The 25957-nt window shown below is 39.0% G+C and overlaps 1 protein-coding gene and 2 long non-coding RNA genes across 4 annotated transcripts; 2 read left to right on the top strand and 1 right to left on the bottom strand.

Annotated features, from left to right (window-relative positions):
* Positions 1 to 3404: 3404 nt before the first annotated feature.
* On the bottom strand, positions 3405 to 6568 carry LOC120572069. Its single transcript, XR_005641347.1, has 3 exons — positions 6460 to 6568; positions 6033 to 6233; positions 3405 to 4256 (listed from the first exon to the last, which is right to left on the bottom strand). It is a non-coding gene; the product is annotated as an uncharacterized LOC120572069 (long non-coding RNA).
* Positions 6569 to 9200: 2632 nt separating this feature from the next.
* On the top strand, positions 9201 to 11672 carry LOC120572042. The gene is made up of 3 exons (XR_005641345.1): positions 9201 to 9456; positions 9683 to 9883; positions 10848 to 11672. It is a non-coding gene; the product is annotated as an uncharacterized LOC120572042 (long non-coding RNA).
* Positions 11673 to 13194: 1522 nt separating this feature from the next.
* LOC120573840 (von Willebrand factor A domain-containing protein 5A-like) lies at positions 13195 to 25043 on the top strand. 2 transcript variants are annotated; one of them, XM_039823706.1, is made up of 19 exons: positions 13218 to 13341; positions 13967 to 14047; positions 14901 to 15103; positions 15201 to 15423; positions 16576 to 16751; positions 16855 to 16969; positions 17079 to 17227; positions 17318 to 17406; positions 17495 to 17639; positions 17904 to 17983; positions 18755 to 18869; positions 18985 to 19143; positions 19273 to 19376; positions 21240 to 21460; positions 21856 to 21951; positions 23000 to 23101; positions 24281 to 24429; positions 24597 to 24720; positions 24837 to 25043. In XM_039823706.1, the coding sequence occupies exons 2-19, from the start codon at positions 14002 to 14004 to the stop codon at positions 24914 to 24916; spliced, it is 2376 nt and encodes a 791-aa protein (XP_039679640.1). In that variant the 5' UTR covers positions 13218 to 13341; positions 13967 to 14001; the 3' UTR covers positions 24917 to 25043. The 2 variants fall into 2 exon arrangements, with proteins under 2 accessions (XP_039679647.1, XP_039679640.1); XM_039823713.1 differs by lacking the exon at positions 23000 to 23101 and having other exon boundaries at positions 13195 to 13341.
* The last annotated feature ends 914 nt before the right edge of the window (positions 25044 to 25957 follow it).

Genomic DNA, 25957 nt, shown 5'->3' with positions numbered 1-25957 from the left:
AATAATCGGGATTTTTTTCAGCTTTGGCCTTCTGGTGTTTCAGGGTTTGGTTCTGGTATTTTGGTATTATTCTGGTTTCTCTGGTCATATTAGGCCTATGTGTTTCAAATATTTCATTCTGTTTTAGTTAAGGATTGAAAGAGAAACAAACAAAGAGACAAGGAGAACATTGTGATGCAGAACATGTTTTGTCCATGGTATACACTACCGGTCAAAAGTTTTAGAACACCCTAATATATCCAGGTTTTTATTGAAATTCATGCAGTTCAATATCTAATTGTACTCTGAAATGAAAGAATAGAACAATTGAACAATTTAAGTTAAAAAAGAAATCATGGAATCAATTTATAAACCAAAAATGTATTCTAAATGTTTGACTCATCAAAGTACCCCCCTTTGGCAGATATAACAGCTGAACACACTCGTGGCATTCTTTCTACAATGGAGACTTATGGGAACTTGCAGAAGTTCCCATAAATGTGTGGCACTTGTAGGCTGCTTTGCTTTCACTTTTCTGTCCAGTTCATCCCAAACCAGCTCAATGGGGTTTAAGTCTGGTGACTGTGCTGGCCACTCCAGGTTTTTAAGCTTACCATCTTGTTCTTTTTTCCTAAGGTAGTTCTGGCATAGCTTGGACTTATGTTTTGGGTCATTATCTTGCAGTAGGATGAACCCCTGACCAACTAGGCGCATACCAGAGGGTACTGCATGGCGCTGCCAAATGCTGTGGTAGCCGTTTTGGTTCAGGGTGCCTTTCACTCTGTACAAATCACCGACCCTAGATCCAGCAAAACAGCCCCAGACCATCAAGCTTCCTCCTCCATGTTTGACAGTTGATGTCACACACTGAGGAACCATCCTTTCACCTACTCGACGGCGTACAAAAATCCTGCGTGATGAACCGAAGATTTCAAATTTTGATTAATCAGTCCATAACACCTTCTTCCAGTCTTCAGTAGTCCATTGACGATGTTTCTTGGCCCAGGCAAGCCTCTTTTTCTTATTCTGACGCAATGGCTTTCTTGCTGCAACTCAACCTCTCAAACCTGCAGCTCGAAGTTTTCTCTTTCCAGTTGAAACTGAGACTTGCTTATTACGACCACTACTAAGCTGTGCTTGAAGCTGTTGTCCTGTGATCCGTCTATCACGCAAGCTGTTGACTCTCAGAAACTTGTCTTCTGATTCTGTTGTGGCTTTGGGTCTGTCAGACCTCTTCCTGTCAGAGTTTCCCCCAGTTTCTAAGTGCCTTTTGATGGTGAAGAATACTGTACTCACTGACACCTTGACTTTCTTCGCAATTTCTCTGTAGGAAAGACCAACATTCTTAAGTGTTATGATGGTCTGTCTCTCTTCCATTGTTAATTGCATTTTTATAGCAACACACTACTTTCTACAGTACAATACTGTTCAAATAATGCTCAGGAGGGTATGGTACCACAGTGTGTTCCAACAATACTTTTATACAAACAGAGGGGGTGGTAAGTAGTCCAGACAAGTTGGAACACCTGTGAGGATTGGTAGCACCAACTTTCAAAGCTTGATCAACCTCCACTGCTGCAGAACAGCTTTACGTTGTTAACCCATTTCTTGTTCCCTGAAAAAGGCCTTTTTGTAAAATACTGAAACCTACATTATTTTTCAGTTTTGGGTAACCTTACTTTTTTTAACCTTAGGCAGTTCACCACTTACCTTTGTACCATTTCAAGCTATTCATTGGACTTGAACTGCTAAAAGTTTTAATAAAAAAACTAAACAAATTCTAAAACTTTTGACCGGTAGTGTATTTCATTGCAAACCATAGAAGGTCTGCCAGGTTTTTGTATTCATCTGATGAGCAATTCAGTCAGTGAAAGTAGATCACACAATCACAGGACCACAGAGCCAGGGAAGGATGTTTAGACAGTGTACAATGCATGCAGGGGAACTACAGTGTTCTGCTAAACCTCCCAATTTGCTGGAAGCCAGCTGCAGATGAGGTTAGTGCATGCTTCCTGTTCCTGTTGTACTTTCTCACGTTGGTTTTGCTGCAGACAGATTTTCATGACCCACCACAACGCACGCACAAATGACAAGAGGCTATGGAAAGCCAAAAGGGTCACAATTCGTCACAATTCGCACGGCGTTTTGAACGGCGTTTGTGGCGCCACTTGGCGTTTATTAAACGCCACTACACGTCTACTAAACGCCACCTGGCGGTTAATAAACGCCACCACGCGTGCGACGTCACCAGGCGTTTAATAAACGCCACCAGATGCTTATTAGACACCTGGTGGCGTTTTGATAATCAACTCCGCCCTGTGGCTTTCACAGCCAATAGATTTGAACTCTAATCACCCAATCAGTAAAGAAGGAGGTCAGGCAACACTAATCAAGCACGGATCTCCTTTGCAGCTTGTTTAAGTAGCCCAAAGAAAATGCACAACTTTGTAGTATGTTACTTTTGTATTGCCAGACATCAGTAGGCACTGGGTGCTCATACTTTATTTAATTAATCAACCCAAATCATCCTCCTAAAAATGTAATAAAAAGTGGTGAGGAGCTATTTTCATTATTATCTTCTTAAATTTAGTAAGCCCTGTCACACTAAAAACTGACTAAACGCTGTCCCACTAAGAACCTAATGGTATCACGTCTGCCTTTTATTGTACATTTTATCTGGGTCTATTGTTAAAAGGGTTTCAGATATGGTGATATTTAATTGCTGCAAATACCGGTCTATTACTAAAAGACCAAGAGAGGGGTTAACATGAAGAGTAAGCAGTAAGATTTTCAAAAATACTGTACTCTTAATTCAACTACTAGGAACCAAAGAGTAGCTTACCAGAAAATCGGACAACTCGGAAAATCTTGACAAAAAGGATTAATAGTTTCTGTAAAGGGCATGCAACAATCAAACCTAAATATTATTATAAATCTTATTTAATTACTACAAAAAAATGCTAGTTTGGGACAATTTAAGACAGTCACAGCTGTCTTGCATACAGTCAGTTAAATAAGAATTAGTTATCTCAATAAAAACTAAATTAAAATTATAATGGCAGCATGGGGCACTATCACCATTTATTTGAATTCCAGTAAGCGCAATTGACCTGAAGATGGCTAGATATATTAATTCTTTCCTCTACTTTCATATCTTTATGCAAAAAACACCCACCAGCGCTCTATATAAAGCAACTAAATTAAACATACGTGTCATACTTCATTTGACCTTTCAGGAGACTTACCTTGACACAGGAACAGCAGGTGTCAGATCCCTCAACACATTCAAATACTATGGTTTATGATCTTGATTCAATTGGACATTAAGTTGTAATGATAAATCATTATAAGTATTTTCATTTATTTTTATTCCATGCATTACTAAAAATGTAAAGCTGAAAAATGTACTGACAAACACAAAAGCATGACAGATATAAAACATGACATTTATTAAATAACATCAAAAATTCAGCAGCACTAGGGTGCAAGTAGTCCTTTGTGCATAGTTTCTGGTATATATTTATATTTTTATATTTATAATTATATTTAAAGGACCACGTGACATCACAGTGCTTTGCTGTCACCATTTTTGTGTCTGGTCAAAGCTACATCATATCAACCACAACAGCTAGAGGAGACGGATATGTGATACACACAAGAGAATACGCGGAACAAATAGTTTTTGTCCGTAACGTTAACCAGCCGTCAGCCCTTAACGAACAACTTGCTAGTTAACGTTACTAGCACGATCAATCTAGACTTAACCACCACAAAAATAACACTGTTGATTATTGATGACTTGCATGTCCCGTTATCACATACTGTACATTTGGTTTTCTTCAACTGCCATATCTTGGTGTCATTTACCTCTCGTGCAACAGCGTATTGATGGGCATCTGGACTCATGAGATACTCCAGTGTATGGGGATGTATTATGTACAAGTTAATGTTAAATGTGTCAGGAAAAGTAAGTTTGGGCTGACGTATGGCAGGGCAATTTATATATAAATTTTAGAGTATCGTTCACTATGTTTGATGTTGAGATGGAAAAAAATGTGAAAGGTCCAGTGGAGGCGAGTTAAGCAGGAATGGTTCAGGAGGTTCTTTTCTTGACTGCCATGCAGGGCTGCGATGGAGAGCTGACAGTCAAGTGACACCTTTCAAAACAATGGATGACCCCGCAGCCTCCTCGGGAAAAGTTGAACTGGATCAGCACTGTTTCGGAGAATGTGATCTCCCTTACAGGAAGTTGTAGATGGAGCGGATGAGGGGAGTCACTAGGGTACAGAGAGAAGATGACATTAGTGGAAGTGACAGACATTCAAAGTTCACTTCCGTACAAGCAACACAAGATATCGGTCATTCCATCCACTCAAACTTAGAAAATAGAGAAATCCCTGTTCTTTTGTAAGTTTCTGTTTCTGTCTGTATGGAGTATATAGTGTAGGACAGATCCCTGTGCCCCAGAGTACCTGTGACTGGCTGACTTTGAAACAAAGATAAGTTTTCTTCATGTATACTCATTTATCTGTGCGTTTGTTTTCTTTGATCCTGTCACTGCCGTGCAGTCGATACACTGTCTAACATTTGGGGGCTGTGGGGGGCACTTTCCATTATATCTTTCATAATTCAAAGAATGCTCGGCTGGAAGTTTTCATTCTTTGATTTTCTTTTACTGCCTATTTTGTGACAACTGGTAGCGCATTTGCTGCTCGTGTTACATCCCAACGTGGAGACTGCAGTGCACACCTTTTTCTTAACTTAAGTCACACATTTTTTTGCAGTTATGTAATTGCACAGAGTGACATCGCAATTAGATTAATCATGCAGCCCTAATATATACAGTATACTATTTGGTGTCCACCTGTTTTGTGCAGAGGACACTTATCTCTCCCTTGGTGATTGCATGCCAGACCAGAACTGCAAACTGGACTTTTGTTTTGAATCTCATTTCCGACACACCTGCTCATGATAATGCATGTTTACAACATCCCACTGCAGGGTCATTAAAGAAACGGCCCTGGCTGCATTTGCTGTATATTTAGGATCGTCCTCCTGCATTGTCCTAAAATTGGTAAGACTCCTAGAAAAAAAGGCTCTACATTAGCTTCACTGTTCACCCAGTATGTATTTCAACACACTAACACTATTGAAACAGAGTCAGAACTTGGTTTTAGTCAGGTTGAGTTTATGTTTCATTTCAAATCATATATGCCATTCATAACAACCTAAATGTGTCACTGTCTGAGTGATGGACTCTACTCTCTAATGTTACTTACCAGCTGTTAGTTCCCCCTGGCTGTCCACAGGTTACTAGTGCAGTAATAGGGTGAGTTTATACATGGTGGACCCACCAGTCAAATAGGGACACATGACATTTATTATATTTGTAACACCTGTCCCATGTAGCTATATGGTCTCTATAGAGTAGTAGTACTATGGGAAGGCACCTGGGTTGTTTTTGTCTTTACCGGTACTAACTAATGCTTATTAGCAATCTATGTTTCTCAGTATTATTAAAATAACTGGCGGTGCCTCCAATATGAATCAGGTAAGTTTTGTGTTAACCTTGATTACTCTTTTAAATTGTAACTCAGAACGAAACCTCATGTACAAAATCTAAGACCCAAAAATGATACTTTAAATACTGTATAAACCCAGATATTGGAATTTATTTAGTTAAAGTACAAAAATAATAAACACATGTATGGTGTATTAGAAACATAAACACAAGTGAGGCCAGTATAAATAACTCCCTATTTTTTATGACACCCAAAATAATGTTGCCTCAATATAGCTATCAGAGTATACTATAAATTGTTACCTCTGCTTAGGTTTCAATAAAATAAATGCATAAATCCTTTTGACATGTAAACCTGAATAGTTATCTACACTCACACATTCATACTCAGAAATCACAATACAAAACAAAAAAAACCCTGTTGCAGGCCTGAATAGAAGCTTTGGAGAGGAGGCCTAAAAATGTGACGGCCGTTTCACTTGTTTACACAACCAATAAAATAAAATGAACGTGCAATATACTCAGTACTCACGAATCCCAGTCAAGGGGATATAAAGGCGAACTTGGCGATGGCAGCAGACAGAGCACCGGGTAAACCACAGCAGGAAGATCAGCAGAACAGAAAATAGCAGCGACAGTCTACATCACACCAGCAGGATGGAAGATCGCTCTCTGTGTGGTCCAAAGGAGCTTCCCCGATCCTCTCTCTTTTACAGTCACAAATGTCCGTCTCCTGAATCAAATAAATTAACTGAGAAAGCAGGTCCGTCCACTATTTCACGGCGAATTATCGGTAGCTTGTCTCAATTATTTCACATGCAAAGCTAACAGTATGCTACGAAAACAATGCTAATGGCAATTGTGCTATCGCTAACTGCTATTCACAGTTAGTGACACAATATATACTACAACACTTAATTACAGCATATATAATCACACACATGCACATGTATATTTACCTCTTGTCGATTTCAATATGCCAAAACACAGCATAACTGGTTGTCAGCCTCAGTAATGGATAACAATGTCCTTCTACAACCTACTAAACCTCACAAAGTCCGTTCACTTGGCGTTTTCGTCTCTCTGACTGGATCTCTCGCAGGTTACAGCTAAGCCCCCCCCCTCTACCTGGGATTGTAATTACATTGGCTGATAGGTCATGACCTTCCAACAAAAGTACAGAAAGACGATGATTGACATATTAAGCTGCTATCAAGTTAAACTGTGTGGCAGATTACCCTTACACGTGCTGAATCATGTACACTTCACTCAAACTACAGTCAACTCCATGAGCTTAAAACTTTGATCTTTTAAAAACTGTAAATGTAACTCTTACCTTTTAAACGTTTTATTAATGTTAACCATTTTAACATATGGCATTAACTTATATTTTCTTCACCATATTTATATATTTGTATTGCATTAAAATAATTTCAATAAATATCTAAATTACAATTAAAACAAACCCTTTGATGGTAATATACATATTGTGAACACAAAAACCACACTAGAGCATGTCAAAACGCCTCTACTCCTTTATGACTGAAGAGGGACCAGTTAACTAACTCTGTAGAAAGTTCACACAGACTAGGAGCAAAATATCCAGAAGAGCTGCAAAACAAGTAGCCTAATAATATATATTTTTTAAAACAATAGTGTAGCACTGTAGTTACTCACTGACAGATAGGCCCAGAGTCTAGGTTTGAAGGAGATGTAGAACTAGGACTCAGGAATAACAGACCAAGGGGTGAATTTGAACTTATTTAAGACAATAAGTAGTATTAGCCAATTTAAACACATCAATTTGGTACCAAACCACACAGAAATTTAAAATACACACACACACACACACACACACACACACACACACACACACACACACACACACACACACACACACACACACACACACATACACGAGTTACCAGAATCTCGCAGACAGAGAAAGATAGCCTTTCCGCCTTTGCAGTTTAACATTGCAATGCCTCCTAGTTCCTAGGTTCTGGTAACAGGCTGGAGGTTGAAGGGCAAGGCAGCTTTATTTCTATAGCACTTTTCAGGAACAAGGCAATATAAGTGCTTCAGATAAAACATTATAGAGCAAAAGTTAAAACCTTTCACAGTGCTCATTTTTGATTTTTGATTTCATCTCCTCACACTCCTAATATCCTTTTGAAAGGTTAAGTCCTTAGACCATGGTGGCTCCACTGGTTCGTGAAGGCATTCAAGTCCCTGTTGATCCTTGGTAAATATACATAGTGCAGTGCCCAAGGATGCATTTCATTATCAGGGTTCACTATACCCTTTCTCTCTAAGAAAACGAGAGGTCATGGTAAACATTGATTACTCCTGCATCATGGAGTGTCCTGAACATCACTTTCTGCAACGGAAACAGATCCCAAAACAGGCCCAAAAGTCATGCAGAGTGTGGTTTGTCCCGCTTAACCTACAAGCGGTGATGCCCTAACCTTTCAAAGGGGATATAGGTTGGAGTGTGCGGGATACTCAGCTCACAAGATGAGACACAAGATTGGGGTTCACCTCTAAAGAGCCTAATAACTGCTGCATCCCTCTCTCCTCAAAAACCTGTCGCCCTACCACCTATTAATCAAAAAAAAAATTCTTACATGGAACTGTAAAATTTATTTGCATCTTATTCTTTTAGGCGGTTTTATTTTCATGACCATTTGCTCTATAATGTTTTATCTGAAGCACTTACATTGCCTTGTTCATAAAAGTGCTATAGAAATAAAGCTGCCTTAACCTTCAACCTCCAGCCTGTCACCAGAGCCTATGAATGCTTTTTGTCTTGTGCCTGGGTCGTAGAGAACACTGTGGTCCCTGTCTGTCTAGGAAGTGATATTGACTGCATCAGCATCTAGCCATAAGTTATATTGCAGCAAAACGCTGTCTGCGTTTTTGAAAACTGTAGCCACACTTTGCGCTTTACTGGCAAGGTATATTTGCTCCGTCTGCAGTGCACCTCCTGCGTGTTGTTGTTTTTTGTGTGTGTGTGTGTGTTTGTATTTTAAATTTCTGTGTGGTTTGGTACCAAATTGATGTGTTTAAATTGGCTAATACTACTTATTGTCTTCTTTAAATAAGTTCAAATTCACCCTGGCTGTTATTCATTCTGAGTCCTAGTTCTAGATCTCCTTCAAACCTAGACTCTGGGCCTATCTGTCAGTGAGTAACTACAGTGCTACACTATCGTTTAAAAAATATATATATCATTAGGCTACTTGTTTTGCAGCTCTTCTGGATATTTTGCTCCTAGTCTGTGTGAACTTTCTACAGAGTTAGTTGGTCCCTCTTCAGTTCAAAAGGAGTAGAGGCGTTTTGACATGCTCTAGTGTGGTTTTTGTGTTCACAATATGTATATTGCCATCAAAGTGTTTGTTCATACAGACGCAAAGTTAAGAAGTGTTCTAAATAATATGTAGCCCTGGATAAATTTAATTTAGATATTTATTGAAATTATTTTAATTCAATCCAAATAGATAAATATGGTGAAGAAAATATTAGTTAATTAGTTAATGCCATATGTTAAAATGGTTAACATTAATAAAACGTTTAAAATGTAAGAGTTACATTTACAGTTTTTAAAAGATCAAAGTTTTAAGCTCATGGAGTTGACTGTAGTTTGAGTGAAGTGTACATGATTCAGCACGTGTAAGGGTAATCTGCCACACATTTTAACTTGATAGCAGCCTAATATGTCAATCATCGTCTTTCTGTACTTTTGTTGGAAGGTCATGACCTATCAGCCAATGTAATTACAATCCCAGGTAGAGGGGCGGGGCTTAGCTGTAACCTGCAGAGATCCAGTCAGAGAGACAGAGACGCTAAGTGAACGGACTTTGTGAGGTTTAGTAGGTTGTAGAAGGACATTGTTATCCATTACTGAGGCTGACAACCAGTTATGCTGTGTTTTGGCATATTGAAATCGACAAGAGGTAAATATACATGTGCATGTGTGTGATTATATATGCTGTAATTAAGTGTTGTAGTATCTATTGTGTCACTAACTGTGAATAGCAGTTAGCGATAGCACAATTTCCATTAGCATTGTTTTCGTAGCATACTGTTAGCTTTGCATGTGAAATAATTGAGACAAGCTACCGATAATTCGCCGTGAAATAGTGGACGGACCTGCTTTCTCAGTTAATTTATTTGATTCAGGAGACGGACATTTGTGACTGTAAAAGAGAGAGGATCGGGGAAGCTCCTTTGGACCACACAGAGAGCGATCTTCCATCCTGCTGGTGTGATGTAGACTGTCGCTGCTATTTTCTGTTCTGCTGATCTTCCTGCTGTGGTTTACCCGGTGCTCTGTCTGCTGCCATCGCCAAGTTCGCCTTTATATCCCCTTGACTGGGATTCGTGAGTACTGAGTATATTGCACGTGGATTTTATTTTATTGGTTGTGTAAACAAGTGAAACGGCCGTCACATTTTTAGGCCTCCTCTCCCAAGCTTCGATTCAGGCCTGCAACAGGGTTTTTTTTGTTTGTATTTTGATTGCTGAGTATGAATGTGTTAGTGTGGGCCCACAGATAACTATTCAGGTTTACATGTCAAAAGGATTTATGCATTTATTTTTTTGAAACCTAAGCAGAGGTAACAATTTATAGTATACTCTGATAGCTATATTGAGGCAACATTATTTTGGGTGTCATAAAAAATAGGGAGTTATTTATACTGGCCTCACTTGTGTTTATGTTTCTAATACACCATACATGTGTTTATTATTTTTGTACTTTAACTAAATAAATTCCCAATCTGGGTTTATAGTATTTAAAGTATCATTTTTGGGTCTTAGATTTTGTACATGAGGTTTCGTTCTGAGTTACAATATAAAAGAGTAATCAAGGTTAACACAAAACTTACCTAATTCATATTGGAGGCACCGCCAGTTATTTTAATAATATTGAGAAACATAGATTGCTAACAGAAAATCAAAGAATGAAAACTTCCAGCCGAGGATTGTTTGAATTGTGAAAGCTATAATGGAAAGTTTCCCACACAGCGCCAAATGTTAGACAGTGTATCAACTGCACGGCAGTGACAGGATCAATGAAAACAAACGCACAGATAATTTTTCTTCTTCATGTATGCCCATTTATCTTTGTTTCAAAATCAGCCAGTCACAGGTACTCTGGGGCACAGGCATCTGTCCTACACTATATACTCCATACAGACAGAAACAGAAACTTACAAAAGAACAGGGATTTCTCTATTTTCTAAGTTTGAGTGGATGGAATGACCGATATCTTGTGTTGCTTGTACGGAAGTGAACTTTGAATGTCTGTCACTTCCACTAATGTCATCTTCTCTCTGTACCCTAGTGACTCCCCTCATCCGCTCCATCTACAACTTCCAGTAAGGGAGATCACATTCTCCGAAACAGTGCTGATCCAGTTCAACTTTTCCCGGGGAGGCTGCGGGGTCATCCATTGTTTTGAAAGGTGTCACTTGACTGTCAGCTCTCCATCGCAGCCCTGCATGGCAGTCAAGAAAAGAACCTCCTGAACCATTCCTGCTTAACTCGCCTCCACTGGACCTTTCACATTTTTTTCCATCTCAACATCAAACATATTGAACGATACTCTAAAATTTATATATAAATTGCCCAGCCATACGTCAGCCCAAACTTACTTTTCCTGACACATTTAACATTAACTTGTACATAATACATCCTCATACACTGGAGTATCTCATGAGTCCAGATGCCCATCAATACGCTGTTGCACGAGAGGTGAATGACACCAAGATATGGCAGTTGAAGAAAAACAAATGTAGAGTATGTGATAACAGGACATGCAAATCATCAATTATCAACAGTGTTATTTTTGTGGTGGTTAAGTATAGATTGATCGTGCTAGTAACGTTAACTAGCAAGTTGTTCGTTAAGGGCTGACGGCTGGTTAACGTTACGGACAAAAACTATTTGTTCCGTGTATTCTCTTGTGTGTATCACATATCCGTCTCCTCTAGCTGTTGTGGTTGATATGATGTAGGTCCCCTAGCTTTGACCAGACACAAAAATGGTGACAATGTGATGTCACGTGGTCCTTATAAATATATACCAGAAACTATGCACAAAGGACTACTTGCACCCTCGTGCTGCTGAATATTTGATGTATTTAATAAATGTCATGTTTTATATCTGTCATGCTTTTGTGTTTGTCAGTACATTTTTCAGCTTGACATTTTTAGTAATGCATGGAATAAAAAAAAATGAAAATACTTATAATGATTTATCATTACAACTTAATGTCCAATTGAATCAAGATCATAAACCATAGTATTTGAATGTGTTGAGGGATCTGACACCTGCTGTTCCTGTGTCAAGGTAAGTCTCCTGAAAGGTCAAATGAAGTATGACACGTATGTTTAATTTAGTTGCTTTATATAGAGCGCTGGTGGGTGTTTTTTGCATAAAGATATGAAAGTAGAGGAAAGAATTAATATATCTAGCAGTCTTCGCGTCAATTGCGCTTACTGGAATTCAAATAAATGGTGATAGTGCCCTATGCTGCCATTATAATTTTAATTTAGTTTTTATTGAGATAACTAATTCTTATTTAACTGACTGTATGCAAGACAGCTGTGACTGTCTTAAATTGTCCCAAACTAGCATTGTTTTGTAGTAATTAAATAAAATTTATAATAATATTTAGGTTTGATTGTTACATGCCCTTTACAGAAATTATTAATCCTTTTTGTCAAGATTTTCAGAGTTGTCAGATATTCTGGTAAGCTACCATTTGGTTCCTAGTAGTTGAATTAAGAGTACAGTATTTTTGAAAATCTGCTTACTCTTCATGTTAACCCCTCTCTTGGTCTTTTAGTAATAGACTGGTTTTTGCAGCAATTAAATATCACCATATCTGAAACCCTTTTAACAATAGACCCAGATAAAATGTACAATAAAAGGCAGACGTGATACCATTAGGTTCTTAGTGGGACAGCGTTTAGTCAGTTTTTAGTGTGACAGGGCTTACTAAATTTAAGAAGATAATAATGAAAATAGCTCCTCACCACTTTTTATTACATTTTTAGGAGGATGATTTGGGTTGATTAATTAAATAAAGTATGAGCACCCAGTGCCTACTGATGTCTGGCAACAAAAGTAACATACTACAAAGTTGTGCATTTTCTTTGGGCTACTTAAACAAGCTGCAAAGGAGATCGCGTTTCGATTAGTGTTGCCTGACCTCCTTCTTTACTGATTGGGTGATTAGAGTTCAAATCTATTGGCTGTGAAAGCCACAGGGCGGAGTTGATTATCAAAACGCCACCAGGTGTCTAATAAGCATCTGGTGGCGTTTATTAAACGCCTGGTGACGTCGCACGCGTGGTGGCGTTTATTAACCGCCAGGTGGCGTTTATTAGACGTGTAGTGGCGTTTAATAAACGCCAGGTGGCGCCACAAACGCCGTTCAAAACGCCGTGCGAATTGTGACGAATTGTGACCCTTTTGGCTTTCCATAAGAGGCCTACTACTCTGCGGGAGGAGGCGTTTCTGCCAGAAATCTGTATGTACTGATGAAGCTGGTTATGATCTCTGATTTACTTTTTCAACACCTTTTTTCTCTAAATTCTTTAAATTTTATCTAAATTTTAAGTGTTCAGATTTCCAGATGAAGACTACCTGATAAGATTGCAAATGCAGACTAAAAAAGTAGAACAAAATGAGAAAACAGGGCAGGTCTTGCCTAGAGGCGTAACCTGTAGGCGTGGCTTTGGATCGACAGCATATCCCCAACCAGAAACCCTTTGCGTTGGATTTCCCTCTCCGGAAGCTTCCTGCTCAGAGTGCACTTTTTTCCCGCAAAGGTAGGCACCTTGTACTGTTTTCATGATTGGAATATAGATTTAAAACAGTAGACTATATGAAGTATAACCTTTAGGATGCTTATTGTGTCAAACCCGGTGTTAAACAGGTGTATGCAACTCCAACAGTAGGCTATGGGCTTTTTAAAGCCTTTCATATTTTTTTTTTCCTGTCGTCCAGGCGTACACCTGTGTGGCATTCAGCACCGGCATACGGAGGCTATCGAAACGCTTATTTAAACTGTAGTCTGGATCAACGGATACATTTCCAGGATAAGCCATTAGTCTGCATCATTTATTCACACCCAAATACTAATGAGTCATAGCTAAGAGGTTATAATAAATTATAACCTATAATACATTATTATAACCTCTTTGCTAATAACCTACTGTTTGTAAGTTAAAATGTAGGTTACATTTGACCTAATGAAGTGTGATTCCTTAATTCTACTGAGCTCCTGTGATTAATATCATCAGCTAATTTGGAAAGCATAACTCAACGTATGAACAATCTTTTTGTATTAAAGGATGATTTTAGGAAATTAATACATATTAGATTTCATTATAACATGAACAATGGTTGCTTTGCTTGCTGGAGTTTAATCGAACTTTACAATTGTTTTTACAGCAATAACTACTGAAAGTGTAACCTGTTAACCAGGCATGATGATGAACTGCTGTGGTCTGCTCACTTCCAATAAGGAAGCAGGTACAGAGCTGTTAAAATATTATTATTATTATAATTATTATTATGATTACCTATTAGGCTACATTATGTTTTAGTCACGCAAAAGTTTTTTTATTTTTTTTTAAAGATTTCTGTACGTGGATAGATTGTGGGTGTGAATATATTGGCTTCTATGTGCTGATGCAAAAGTGTGTGTGGGCTTCACAGTGGCAGAAAGGGGCTTTTTCAAACATTGTAAAGGTCCCATGACATGGTGCTCTTTGGATGCTTTTATATAGGCCTTAGTGGTCCCCTAATACTGTATCTGAAGTCTCTTTCCCAAAATTCAGCCTTGGTGCAAAATTACAGCCACTAGAGTCAGTCCCACAATGAGCTTTCCTTAGTATGTGCCATTTCTATGTCTGTAGCTATTGAGGAGGGAGGGGGTGTGGCCTTGACCAACTGCCACTTTGCTCATTTGAAAGCCATGATGTCTCTCTCTCTCTCTCTCATGGGTGGGCCAAATTTTCTGGGCGGGCAAAGCAGAGAAAGGGGATCGGCCCATCTGAGCTTTCATTTTCTCAAAGGCAGAGCAGGATACCCAGGGCTCGGTTTACACTTATCACCATTTCTAGCCACTGGGGGACCATAGACAGGATGGGGGAACGCATATTAATGTTAAAAAAACTAATAAAGTGAAATGTTCATGCCATGGGACCTTTTCAAAAAAATTAATATACTATTTACACATTTATGCTAAAAGGGAAATATAAAATCTAGTCATTCAGGGACTGTAATTTGTATCATAAACCATTTGTAAATACTGTCACACACGTTACACAAATAAGTTTTTACAGTCTGTGTTTCATTGTGTTTCCTTCTGTTTCTTGGTCAGTTCCTCTGAAGAGCGTGGAGGTGGAGCTGGAGGTGAGGGACCATGTGGCTACAGTGGTCTCCACTCTGAACTATGAGAACAAGGAGGACAAACCACTGGAGGCTGTTTTTGTCTTCCCTCTGCCTGGAGATGCTGCTGTCTGTCACTTCAGTGCTAAGATTGGACAGACAGAGATTGTAGCTGAGGTGAAGGAGAAACAGAAGGTGAGCTGGAGTATTATAATTTTATAAAGACTATCTATAAGCCCTAAAACAGAGCAAACACAGTAAATTTTACTCGCATGTGTCGTCTGTTCTCCAGGCTCGTGAGGAGTATGATGATGCTTTGAGCTCTGGTCAGCAGGCCTTCCTGTTGGAGGAGAGTGATCAGAGTCCAGATATATTCTCTCTGAGTGTGGGCAGTCTGCGTCCAGGAGAGAGCGCCTCCATCAGGCTGGAGTACGTCACTGAGCTGGCTGTGCAGGCTGATGAAGGGCTGAGATTTTGTCTGCCTGCTGTGCTCAACCCTCGCTACCAACCTCAGGGTAGGAAACCCAGGCAGCCCACACTTTTTCAGCTTAGTGCACATCACACCTGCCCATGTAAAGGCTTTATTGCAACAGTCACACACCTTATTACAACAGAGCACCTGCCCAGCAAGAGCTGCTTTAAAAAACATCTAACACTCATTCATTGCATTTCTGTTAACTTCAGTGGCTTGAAAGAGTTTGGAGATGAAAATAGTGCGTTCACACTGACTCCCATTGTTTTCATACAAACATCCATTGGGCTTTGTCTGAAATGGAGATGAATGGCTGAATTTTTATATTTATAGCCTTACCAAAGGCGTGGCTCGAGGAAATGAATTGTCAGTCAGTCGGTCGGACATTTTGAACAGACATTCATGTCCCCCTCAGACTATACCAGCAGGCTGACATTTTTGGCTTTAAGTGAAATGTCTTCAAAACTATTGGATGAATTGCCATCCATGAATTGGTACTGATATCCATGGTGCCCAGAAGATGAAACTGAATGTCTTTGGTGATCCATCATTTTTTCCTCGAGCACCACCAGCAGGTGAAACTTTCTTCATTAGTTTGTAATGGTTTATGGTTTATGACCAAATAATACTAGAACAACTAGAAGGGCACTTGGAGAGCGCAGACCTCCACCAAGGCCACAAAAGTAAAAAAAAAATCCCCATGATTCGGATCTGTTTCATGAAAATTGGGCCAGTAGTTTTTCCGTAATCCTGCTGACAAACAAACCTAACCGAAAACTAACCTTCTCAGAGAATGGCATTTCCCTCAGCCTCAGCTGTACTTTGTGTTAGTTAGTAAATGTTGGCATGCTAACCCACTGCACTAAGATCTTTAAAATGGTAAACATTACTAAACTGTCAGCATGTTAGCATTGTCATTATTAGTATTTTAGCATGCTACCATTAGGATTCATCTTAAAGAACCACTGTACTGCTCACAAAGCAGCACGCATGGCTGTAGACCCTAAGTGTTGTATTAGTTTAGCTATTATTTAGTATAGGTATTTTTTTTCTTTCGACTGTAGACAGTTTGACAGTAAAACATGGGGAGAGAGGTCCCTGTCTGGAATCGAACCTTGGGGTTATGTGACATGCTCTGTACCGAACCACTCGGCTACCAAGGCTCCAGATTACAGTATTTCTAACTTGTTCACAGGGAGTGGAGGTAGTGGAGGTGGCAACGTTCAGATGACCTCTGTTCCAGCCTCTATGGTGCCCTACAGTCTGTCTTTCTCTGCCCGAGTGTCCTCTCCTCATCCAGTCTCTAAAGTAGAGTCCAACTGTCCCCTGGACGCTCTCCAGTACTTCAACACAGAGCAAACCCAGGCTACGGTAGGTAGAGGGCTGATGTGTCTGCTGTGTGATTATTCCTCAATATTGAAAGCAAGAATTATTACTTTATTTTGTATTTATGAGTGTGTTTTGTGAACTACAGGTCAAATTGGCTGCAGGACACAAGTTTGACAGAGATGTTGAACTGCTGATTTATTACAAAGATGCCCACCAGCCCACTGCTGTGGTGGAGACAGGACAGACCTCTGCCAAGCCTGGTGAGACTGTTTATTATTTTTATCTTCCAACGGATACGTTACATATGTTGGAATAAATAATTAATAGACCAATCTATGGTCATTTTTCTGTCTCTCCTCTGTGTTTCAGGCTCTCTGATGGGTGATCCAGTGGTGATGCTGAGCCTGTACCCTGAGTTCCCCCAGGCTGTGATGTCTTTAGTGGCCTCATGTGGAGAGTTTGTGTTCTTACTGGATAGATCTGGCAGTATGGCAGGGTCCCGTATAAAGAGTGCCAGGGTATTCATTATGTGTTAGTTCTGTCATTAAATCATTCACAGTGTCCCTCTGACACAGTGGCCTTCATCATCTTTTCTCTCTTCCCTTAAGGAAACTCTGCTGCTCCTGTTAAAGAGCTTACCCATAGGCTGCTATTTCAACATCTACAGTTTTGGGTCCAGCTATGAACACATCTTCCCGTAAGCAACTCGCTCATGACACTCAGTCCATCAAATTCATTCCTGTTTTAGGTGTTAATACTTGTAGATTTATTGTGTGTGGTGGCAGTGAGAGTGTGGAGTACAGCCAGAAGACCATGGAAGAGGCTCTGAAAAAAGTTGAAGAGATGCAAGCTAATCTGGGAGGAACAGAGATCCTTGAGCCCCTCAAACACATTTACAGCCAGCCCTGCATTCCCAGTCAACCTAGACAAGTAACACACACACACACACACACACACACACACACACACACACACACACACACACACACACACACACACACACACACACACACACACACACACACACACACACACACACAAAACCATGCCATTCAGTCAGAACTACTGACTCATACTGTCTGTTCTATGTTTCAGGTTCACTTTTACCACACCTTGATCTTTACACTTTACCAATAAAACCAATTGTGTTACTGAACACATGTAACTTAGTGATATGTAAACTCTTCTCCCTAGCTATTTGTCTTTACTGACGGAGAGGTGTGCAACACCAAAGAAGTGATAAATCTGGTGAGGAAGAATTCAGGTTCCCACAGGTAAAACCTCAAACACATTAATCACAAAAAAACACCCACACAATTCCCACATTATGTCTCATGTTCTAATGCTTTATGTATTTAAAGTGGCTATATGTAACTTTTAGTTTGTGTTGATTCTAGTGATCGCTTTGGAAAAATGAGGTAGTGTTTTTACCACACGTGCTGTCGTAAACATCTTTTCTTTACGGTGCTGTATTGTCCACTGTATATTACTGAGTTAGCATTACAGGGAGGTCATGTAGTTGTGATTTGTGTTTTGCTCAAACAGAAAATCATTCATTTACATTGTTGCATAAGCTAACTTAGCCTACTTTGGATGTTTTGTGAGCTAAACCGGGTATCACTGTCATTGCAAAAGCAATAAGAGATTGTTGTAGCAACCAACGTAATAATAACTTAGATTAATATAGCGCATTTAATGAAACCCACGGACGCTTTACACAAGTAATGTGACAGGGGGACAAAGGAACAGAAAATAGTAGGTCAAGACAAACATGGACTAAAAGGAATAAAATGTCTGTGCTAAATGGAAGGGGGGCGTAATTTAATCTAGGCTACTGAAGTAAAACCACATTGCACATTGTAGAGTTATTTTATCAATGAAATAGACATATTACATACCTGAAGGCCAATTTGAGGTGAATAATTTCCAATACCGTAATTGTCTCCATCTGTTAAAAGCCCAGACCATTGTATGAAAAATGACAGACCTTCATAAAAATTTAAAAGTTACATATAGTCACTTTAAAGAAAACTACTGTATTGTAGGTGTTTCTCTTTTGGGATTGGGGAAGGGGCCAGCTCTGCTCTTATCAACGGGTTGGCCAAGGAAGGAGGAGGTCACGCTCAGTTCATCACAGATACTGACAGGATGCAACCCAAAGTAAGAATGACATTAAACACAATAAAGCTGTCAAATTTAACAATGCAAAGGGACATTTATACTCAGAAATCATTGCCCAGTAACTTAAAACCACAGTGTACATACTCATCATCAGGTGATGCAGTCGCTGCGTTTTGCTCTGCAACCAGCTGTGATAGACATCTCAGTCGAGTGGGATTTGCCAAAGGGAGTGTCTGTTACTGCTCTCTCTCCACCAATCACAGCACTTTTCCAGGGTCAAAGGTCACTGGTTTATGCCCAGCTCACTGGACAGGTAAGAGCAGCACCATCTCATAGTGAAATACTTCTTTGGATAGATGTCAGGTTTGAAACATTTGAATGGCAGTGATTTGTATGTAATTATGATAGTAAGAGTTTTCCAACACTGTGATCACTTTCTCAGAGTTCAGAGGCAGCGGAGGGCTGTGTGATGGTGAAATACAGCCTGGCAGGTCATCCCTCTCAGAACCAGCTCCACTTCAGTCTCAAACCTGCAGAGGACACTGGGTAAAGAAGGTTTTGCTCACACAGCACTGCTATACATTGGATCCTAACCTTACAAATGTTACGTTTAATGTATCTATTTAGATCAAAAAAATAAAACCAACATGACACGATTTTGTTCTTTGTGCTGCTGCACACTTTAACCAAAATGTCAGATGCCACGACCAACTTAAAATGGGGTCCACAGGTTACTTTAAGTATTTCTCTAGGAATCAAAGTGTCTATGTTAACCTTAAATCTCTGAATACTTGGATAACCGAACTTTTGTCAGAATACATATATGGAGCTGGTTTTCACTACTGACCTGGCTGACAGGCTTTTAGTTTAGCTGAGGCCAGCACCGGCCCAAGCCTTTTGGGGGCCCTAAGCAGAATTTGATTTGGGGGCCCCCGCTCCCACCACGCGTAGTCACCTGTGCTGGACTATTATTGACACAAATGTCACACTATACTGTTACATTATAAATGAATACAGTGAGGTTTATGAACTACTGTCCCCTTGGGCACAGATGCATAAGGACCCTCCCCCCTACTCTATTTGTGCAAAAGTGGATGCAAACGGTGAGGGGGGGTCTGGGGGTGCTCTGCAGATGAAAAATAAATAACAACACACACACACACACACACACACACACACACACACACACACACACACACACACACACACACACACACACACACACACACACACACACACACACACACACAGGGCATAACCTTTATGATTATTCATGCCAATTTTATGTAAATATTGGTTTGAGTGTTTTCCCTATCATTGTATTGGGGGGCACCCTCTGTGAAAGAGTGACAAAATGATATTATGCTATATATTCAACAAATTATATAATAATGCTATATATATTCCACAACACTAAATGAATGCGTGAGATAAAGCTGTTTTCACACATACAGGTAATTCACTTCTCGTTCCTTAGTAAAAGTTCAATTCATTTTAACTTTAGTCGCGCAACCTTGCCCCTATTTTCACCTGTTGCTGAGTAATGTACATTAACATGACATGGTCTCATGAGTGTAGCATACCTGTAGCAAGCTCCATTGTAGTAACTAGCGGTAAAAACAAACATTGAAGAGGAGCTCCGTGCTACAGAGCTGCGATTGCTAGTTGTTTAAGCCGCTACAGACCTCCATCACAGCTCGGTCGTATCAGTGGCTTTTAGCTAGTAGATGTGTTGAGCCGCAACATAGTTCCTCAACACCGGGTCCGGTGCTCCATGGTGCTCCGTCAGGTAGGCGGTAGTTCAGTAATCCGAAAATAGGTGACTTTGAGCCGGGTACAGAGCACAATGAGCTGCCGGTCATTTTGGCGGATATTACGGTTAAGTAAGTAATGAAACGAGTAGCTAGTTAAGAAAATAACTAATGTTAGCCGCTGTCGCTGCCATGTTGTTTGTGTATCACTATCGCAAACGTGCGGGGGGAGGGCTGGGCCCATTCTGAACTACGGGAGCCCAGATGGGACCGTCGGCGAATGTTAAGAGGGAAAAACAACACTCGGTGGCCAGGGGCCAGGGGGCCCCAAGCAGCCGCTTAGTTCGCTTATGCCTCGGGCCGGCTCTGGCTGAGGCCTTCTGTGTGGAGTTTTCTCTGGGTGCTCTTGTTTTCACTCACTGACATGCAGATTATATGGCTTCTTAAGATTGGCTGTAGGTGTGATTGGTTTCCTGTACATGATAGCATTGCCCTGGCTGCATCCTGCTTCTCACCCAGTGTGTGCTGGGTTAGGCTCCATCTCTCTGGGATCCTAAACGTGATATGCTGGTATAGATAACGGATCTATGGAAAAATTTGTACTATTACTTTAATATGGCAAATCTCTGTGTATATTACATCTCTCTTCTGTATGCAGATTAACGGTCCACAGGTTGGCTGCTCGGACTCTGATTCGCTCCCTGGAGATGGAGGGGAGAGAGAGCGGAGGAGAGCAAGAGGAAGGAGTGAAGAAAAAGGTGGTGGAGCTCAGTGTCCCGTCAGGAGTGAGCAGTGCCTTCACTGCCTTCATTGCCGTCAACAAAGGAGACGGCAAGGTGCTTCAAGGACCTCTGGTGGTCAGAAATGTTCCAGCACCGAGTGAGTATTTACACAAAATTGTTTTACCATCTACTAAAGAGATACTATACTGTAGCTGACTATGAATAATAGTGTACAGACACATGATGATGTACTGCTTTAACATAAAAAAAAAATTATTGATCATTTGCAAATCTACAAATCAGTTGAATTTGATTTGGAGTTGAGAGCTAGCATTTGTTATTTGTTCACAGTGTGTTTGGACATCTGTACACATGTTTCCATGTACTTTTGAGATATTTTGAATATTTGAAAGACCTGAATATTTTTTTAACTGCTTGTTGTGAGTCATTGTAAAAAGCTCAGAAACCAGTGGTTTTGTATAGATTTTGTATTACTAAGTCTCTTGTCCTGACCTCATATTCTTTTTTTCTTTTTCTTTTGAAATCTCTAAGGGATGATGGCCTGTAGTATGGGTAGGTTTAATCGGTCCCGTCCTCCTGGTATGCCTACGAAGGCTATGGCACACTCTTCTCCATCCTATTCTCCTGGTAAGAATATTAAGTAAAAAGATGAATGGCAGTGTAACACACATCTGTGTATTTCTATAGATATAGTTAATGGATGTGATTAAACAAAACCCAGTAACACTTTATTATAATAGTACATTAATTATCATAAATACATGCATGACGTCATGAATGAAAAAGCATGAATTAATCTTCATAGATGATTCGTAGATAAATGTATAGTTAAAGTGACAAGCTAAAAAAACTGTATTGTAGTGTTGTTATCATGATTAACTAAACATTACTTCTTCATGTTTACGGCCCTTCAAATAAAGTGCTGACCTGGTCCGTCTTTAACATTGATAAATAGGAGATGATTAATGGTGGCATATGCAGCAAACATCTTTGTGACTCATCCAAAAAAAAAGAAATTGTCAAGACATTTCAGGTGTAGAAGTTAGTAAAAAGTAAGATTCATAAATATCCTCATCTTTAACATTTGATAAATAAGAATATATGATGACTGGTGGCATAACATTAAATATATTAAGAATTAAAAGAGTGGGTTGGCAAAATGATACTGAAATCACAAAATGTACTCAAAATATAGTATACTGCAGATGCATTTTTAAAGTTGCTTTATTCACAACAACATAAAGCCCATAAACAGTAATGCCTAATGGCTGAATGTTCCAACACCCAGTGAGTATTTCCACACAAAAAAGATGACCCTCTACTAAGGAGATACTATACTGTAGCTGACTATGAATAATAGTGTAGAGACACATGATGATGTACTGCTTTAACATAAAAAAAAAATCATTGATCATTTGCAAATCAGTTGAATTTGATTTGGAGTTGAGAGCTAGCATTTGTTCTTTACTCACAGCGTGTTTGCACATCTGTACACATGTTCCCATGTACTTTTGAGATATTTTGAATATTTGAAAGACCTGAATATTTTTTTAACTGCTTGTTGTGAGTCATGGTAAAAAGCTCAGAAACCAGTGGTTTTGTTTAGAGTTTTTGTTACTAAGTCTCATGTCTTGACCTCATACTCTTTTTCTTTTTTTTATTATAAATCTCTAAGGGATGGTGGACTGTGGTATCATGGGTAGGTCTGTTCAGTCCTGTCCTACTGGTATGCCTATGATGGCTATGCTGCACTCTTATTCATCCTATCTTCTTGGTAGTAAGTAAAAAGCTGAATGGCAGTGTAACACACATCTGTGTATTTCTATAGATAGAGTTAATGGATGTGATTAAAACAAAACCCAGTAACACTTTATAATAGTACATGAATTATCATGAATACATGCATGACGTGATGCATGAAAAAGCATGAATTCATGCATGTAGTACTTCAAGTATCAGTAATGTACAGGGATTAATAATATATCATGCATGACTTAATGCAGGAAGAATATGTTAATTAATGCATCCATTAAGGTATTCCAATCATCATGAGTTCTGATTTATTAATGATGTTCATGTCTTCTTCATAGATAAATCTATAGTTAAAGTGACAGGCTATAAAAGCTGAATTGCAGTGTTGTTATCATGATTAACTAAACATTACTTCTTCATGTTTACGGCCCTTCAACTAAAGTGCTGACCTGGTCCATCTTTAACATTGATAAATAGGAGATGATTAATGGTGGTGTATGCAGCAATCATGTTTGTGATCCCTCAAATAAAAAAAAAGTCAAGACATTTCAGGTGTACTTACACTTTTTTTCATCCAGTGCCTTTTTATCCAGTCAAACTTTTTATATGTCCAGTACTTTGATTAATGATCAAATACCTGCAAAACTAAACTAAATAAAGCCTCAGCTTAGTCCTTACAGTCCTTAGCGTTTATGGCTTAGTACATCAGCATGTTAACATTATCATTGTGTGCATGTTAAACAAATACAGTTAGTACAGCCTCACACAGCTGCTAGCAGGACTGTAGACTTTTTTTTTTTTTTTGTTTTTGCTCCTGTCTGGTTCTTTATTAATTATCTGCAAAATTATCACATTCAAAGACAGAAAAAATATAGTAACTTATTTATTTAATTTGTTAGTCAGACATGCCATGTTTTAGTTATATTGGCACTATAAACCTAATTTATGCAAGAAAAACATTTAAGAATGTTTAATATTCAATAAACAACCATCTAACAATCAAGGTGAATACAGCCAGATTCCACATAGGGAGCAACAATACAATTTTAAGACATGAATTGGCATGCTAACCTGGATAGCACTAACCCACATTTCTGTGTTGTCCTCTGTTGTGTAGTAATTCACTCAAATATGTTGAGCTGCAGTAACTTAGTATACAAATTCACAAAGATGATAATTGTTTTTGCACTTTGATAACCCTTAGAAAGCCTTTTGCCCAAGCAGCCACCCAGAGACCCTTTGCTGCAGTTGGTCTCCCTCCAGAAGGCGTCTGGCTGCTGGGTGCTGGATCCAGCTCTGGCTGATGCACTGGGAAAGACCAGCAGGGAGGTGGAAAAGCCCAAGCCTGCATCGGTGGGTTATTGTCAAATATAATAACATAAAGTATTGAATAAATAATTGTATATGTGGAAGTATTTAAGTGTCTTATTTTATTATTATGTTGTTGGGAAGTTAGATTTTTCCTTTTTGCTGTCTCTTGTTTTTGTTTTTTTAATTGTTTTATTTATTTGGTGAATTAGGTGAACCAGGAAGTATGGGCCACCATTCTGGCTCTGATCTGGCTTCATGGTTTCAAGATGGATGCTCAGGAAGAGTGGGAGCTTCTGGCTATGAAGGCGGTGTCATGGCTCCGTGCCCAGAATGGTAATAACCAGAATCATAAGTGTTTATCTGTTGTTTTTAACAGTGTGTGCTGTTTAAAATCAGCTGTTTACTCACATTTACTCTGCTGCACTCACTTGTTTTGTGTTTTCTTTCAGCCCCATGTGTGATAGAGTGTGTGGAAGCTGCAAATGCTCTGTTGGGGTTCAGTGTGCAGAAAGATGCCCTGGGACTCTGAGATTTTCATTAGATCAGCTTCTCTTTAGGATTGAAGCAGATTTACTCCATCCAACATTTTCTTAATAAACATTGTACCATACTATTTACCTAGAAACAATTAAATATTGTTCTTTTATGTTTTTCTATTTGGTGTTTTCCTTGTTTTTATGTGTATTAGTCTTTTGTACCTATTTAGGCCTGTAACAATTATTACATAATTGTCTAAGTGTCAATTTTTTTTTTACATAATCGCAGTTTCTTTGTTTATCCACAATTAATTGCTAACATTAGCTAAGGTCTTCAGGTGTATGACAGGTAATTGTTGATTTGATATGCCAAATTGTAATTATTTAAGTGATTATTGTTCGGACTATATATTTTTTTTATATTTCAATTGTAAGTTATTGGCACTTGACCCTATACACGTTCATAGCAACAAAAATGATAAGGGGGGATAGAGTTAGAAAACCTGTTTTATGATAATTAAGAGGTGTGGTTTACTTCATAGGCTGTGAACTTGTGTTACTACATCATCTGGGTCACATGACAGTGATATAACCAAAAGATGTTTGAAAAAGTGATAAGTACATTAATGTTTTTAAATTTGACAAATAGACAATTATACTGTTAATCGCAATTATTTCTGAGACAATTAATTGTACAGCAAAATTTGGAATTGTTACAGCTCTACCTATAAACTATAACTATATCTCAATTTGTGTCCAACTGAAAAATAAATTCAGAGCTTTAAACAAAATTTTCAGACTTGACACCTGCTCTATTCATTGTGCAGTGAAATTGTGACACCAGGCTTACATGCACTTTAGCTCACACTGAATTGCAAATCCAACCTTGAGCTGTCTGCATACATTTCTGGCCACATTGTACCAAGTTTGAGAACTGCCTCCTTCAACTTTGATGCTTTTTGTAATGTTTAGGGATGGTTAACCCCTGCCGAGTCAAATGTTTTGCTTCAAAATGTATTTTACAAATCATTTGATGGATTAATCCCATTGTGCACATTTTTCATCTCACTTGGAGAACACATAGACCTATGGTT

The sequence above is a fragment of the Perca fluviatilis genome, chromosome 2 (assembly GCF_010015445.1).
Source record: "Perca fluviatilis chromosome 2, GENO_Pfluv_1.0, whole genome shotgun sequence".
Lineage (NCBI taxonomy): Eukaryota > Metazoa > Chordata > Actinopteri > Perciformes > Percidae > Perca > Perca fluviatilis.
The sequence above is the reverse complement of the archived record's forward strand: the minus strand, read 5'-3'. Positions and strand labels throughout refer to the sequence as shown.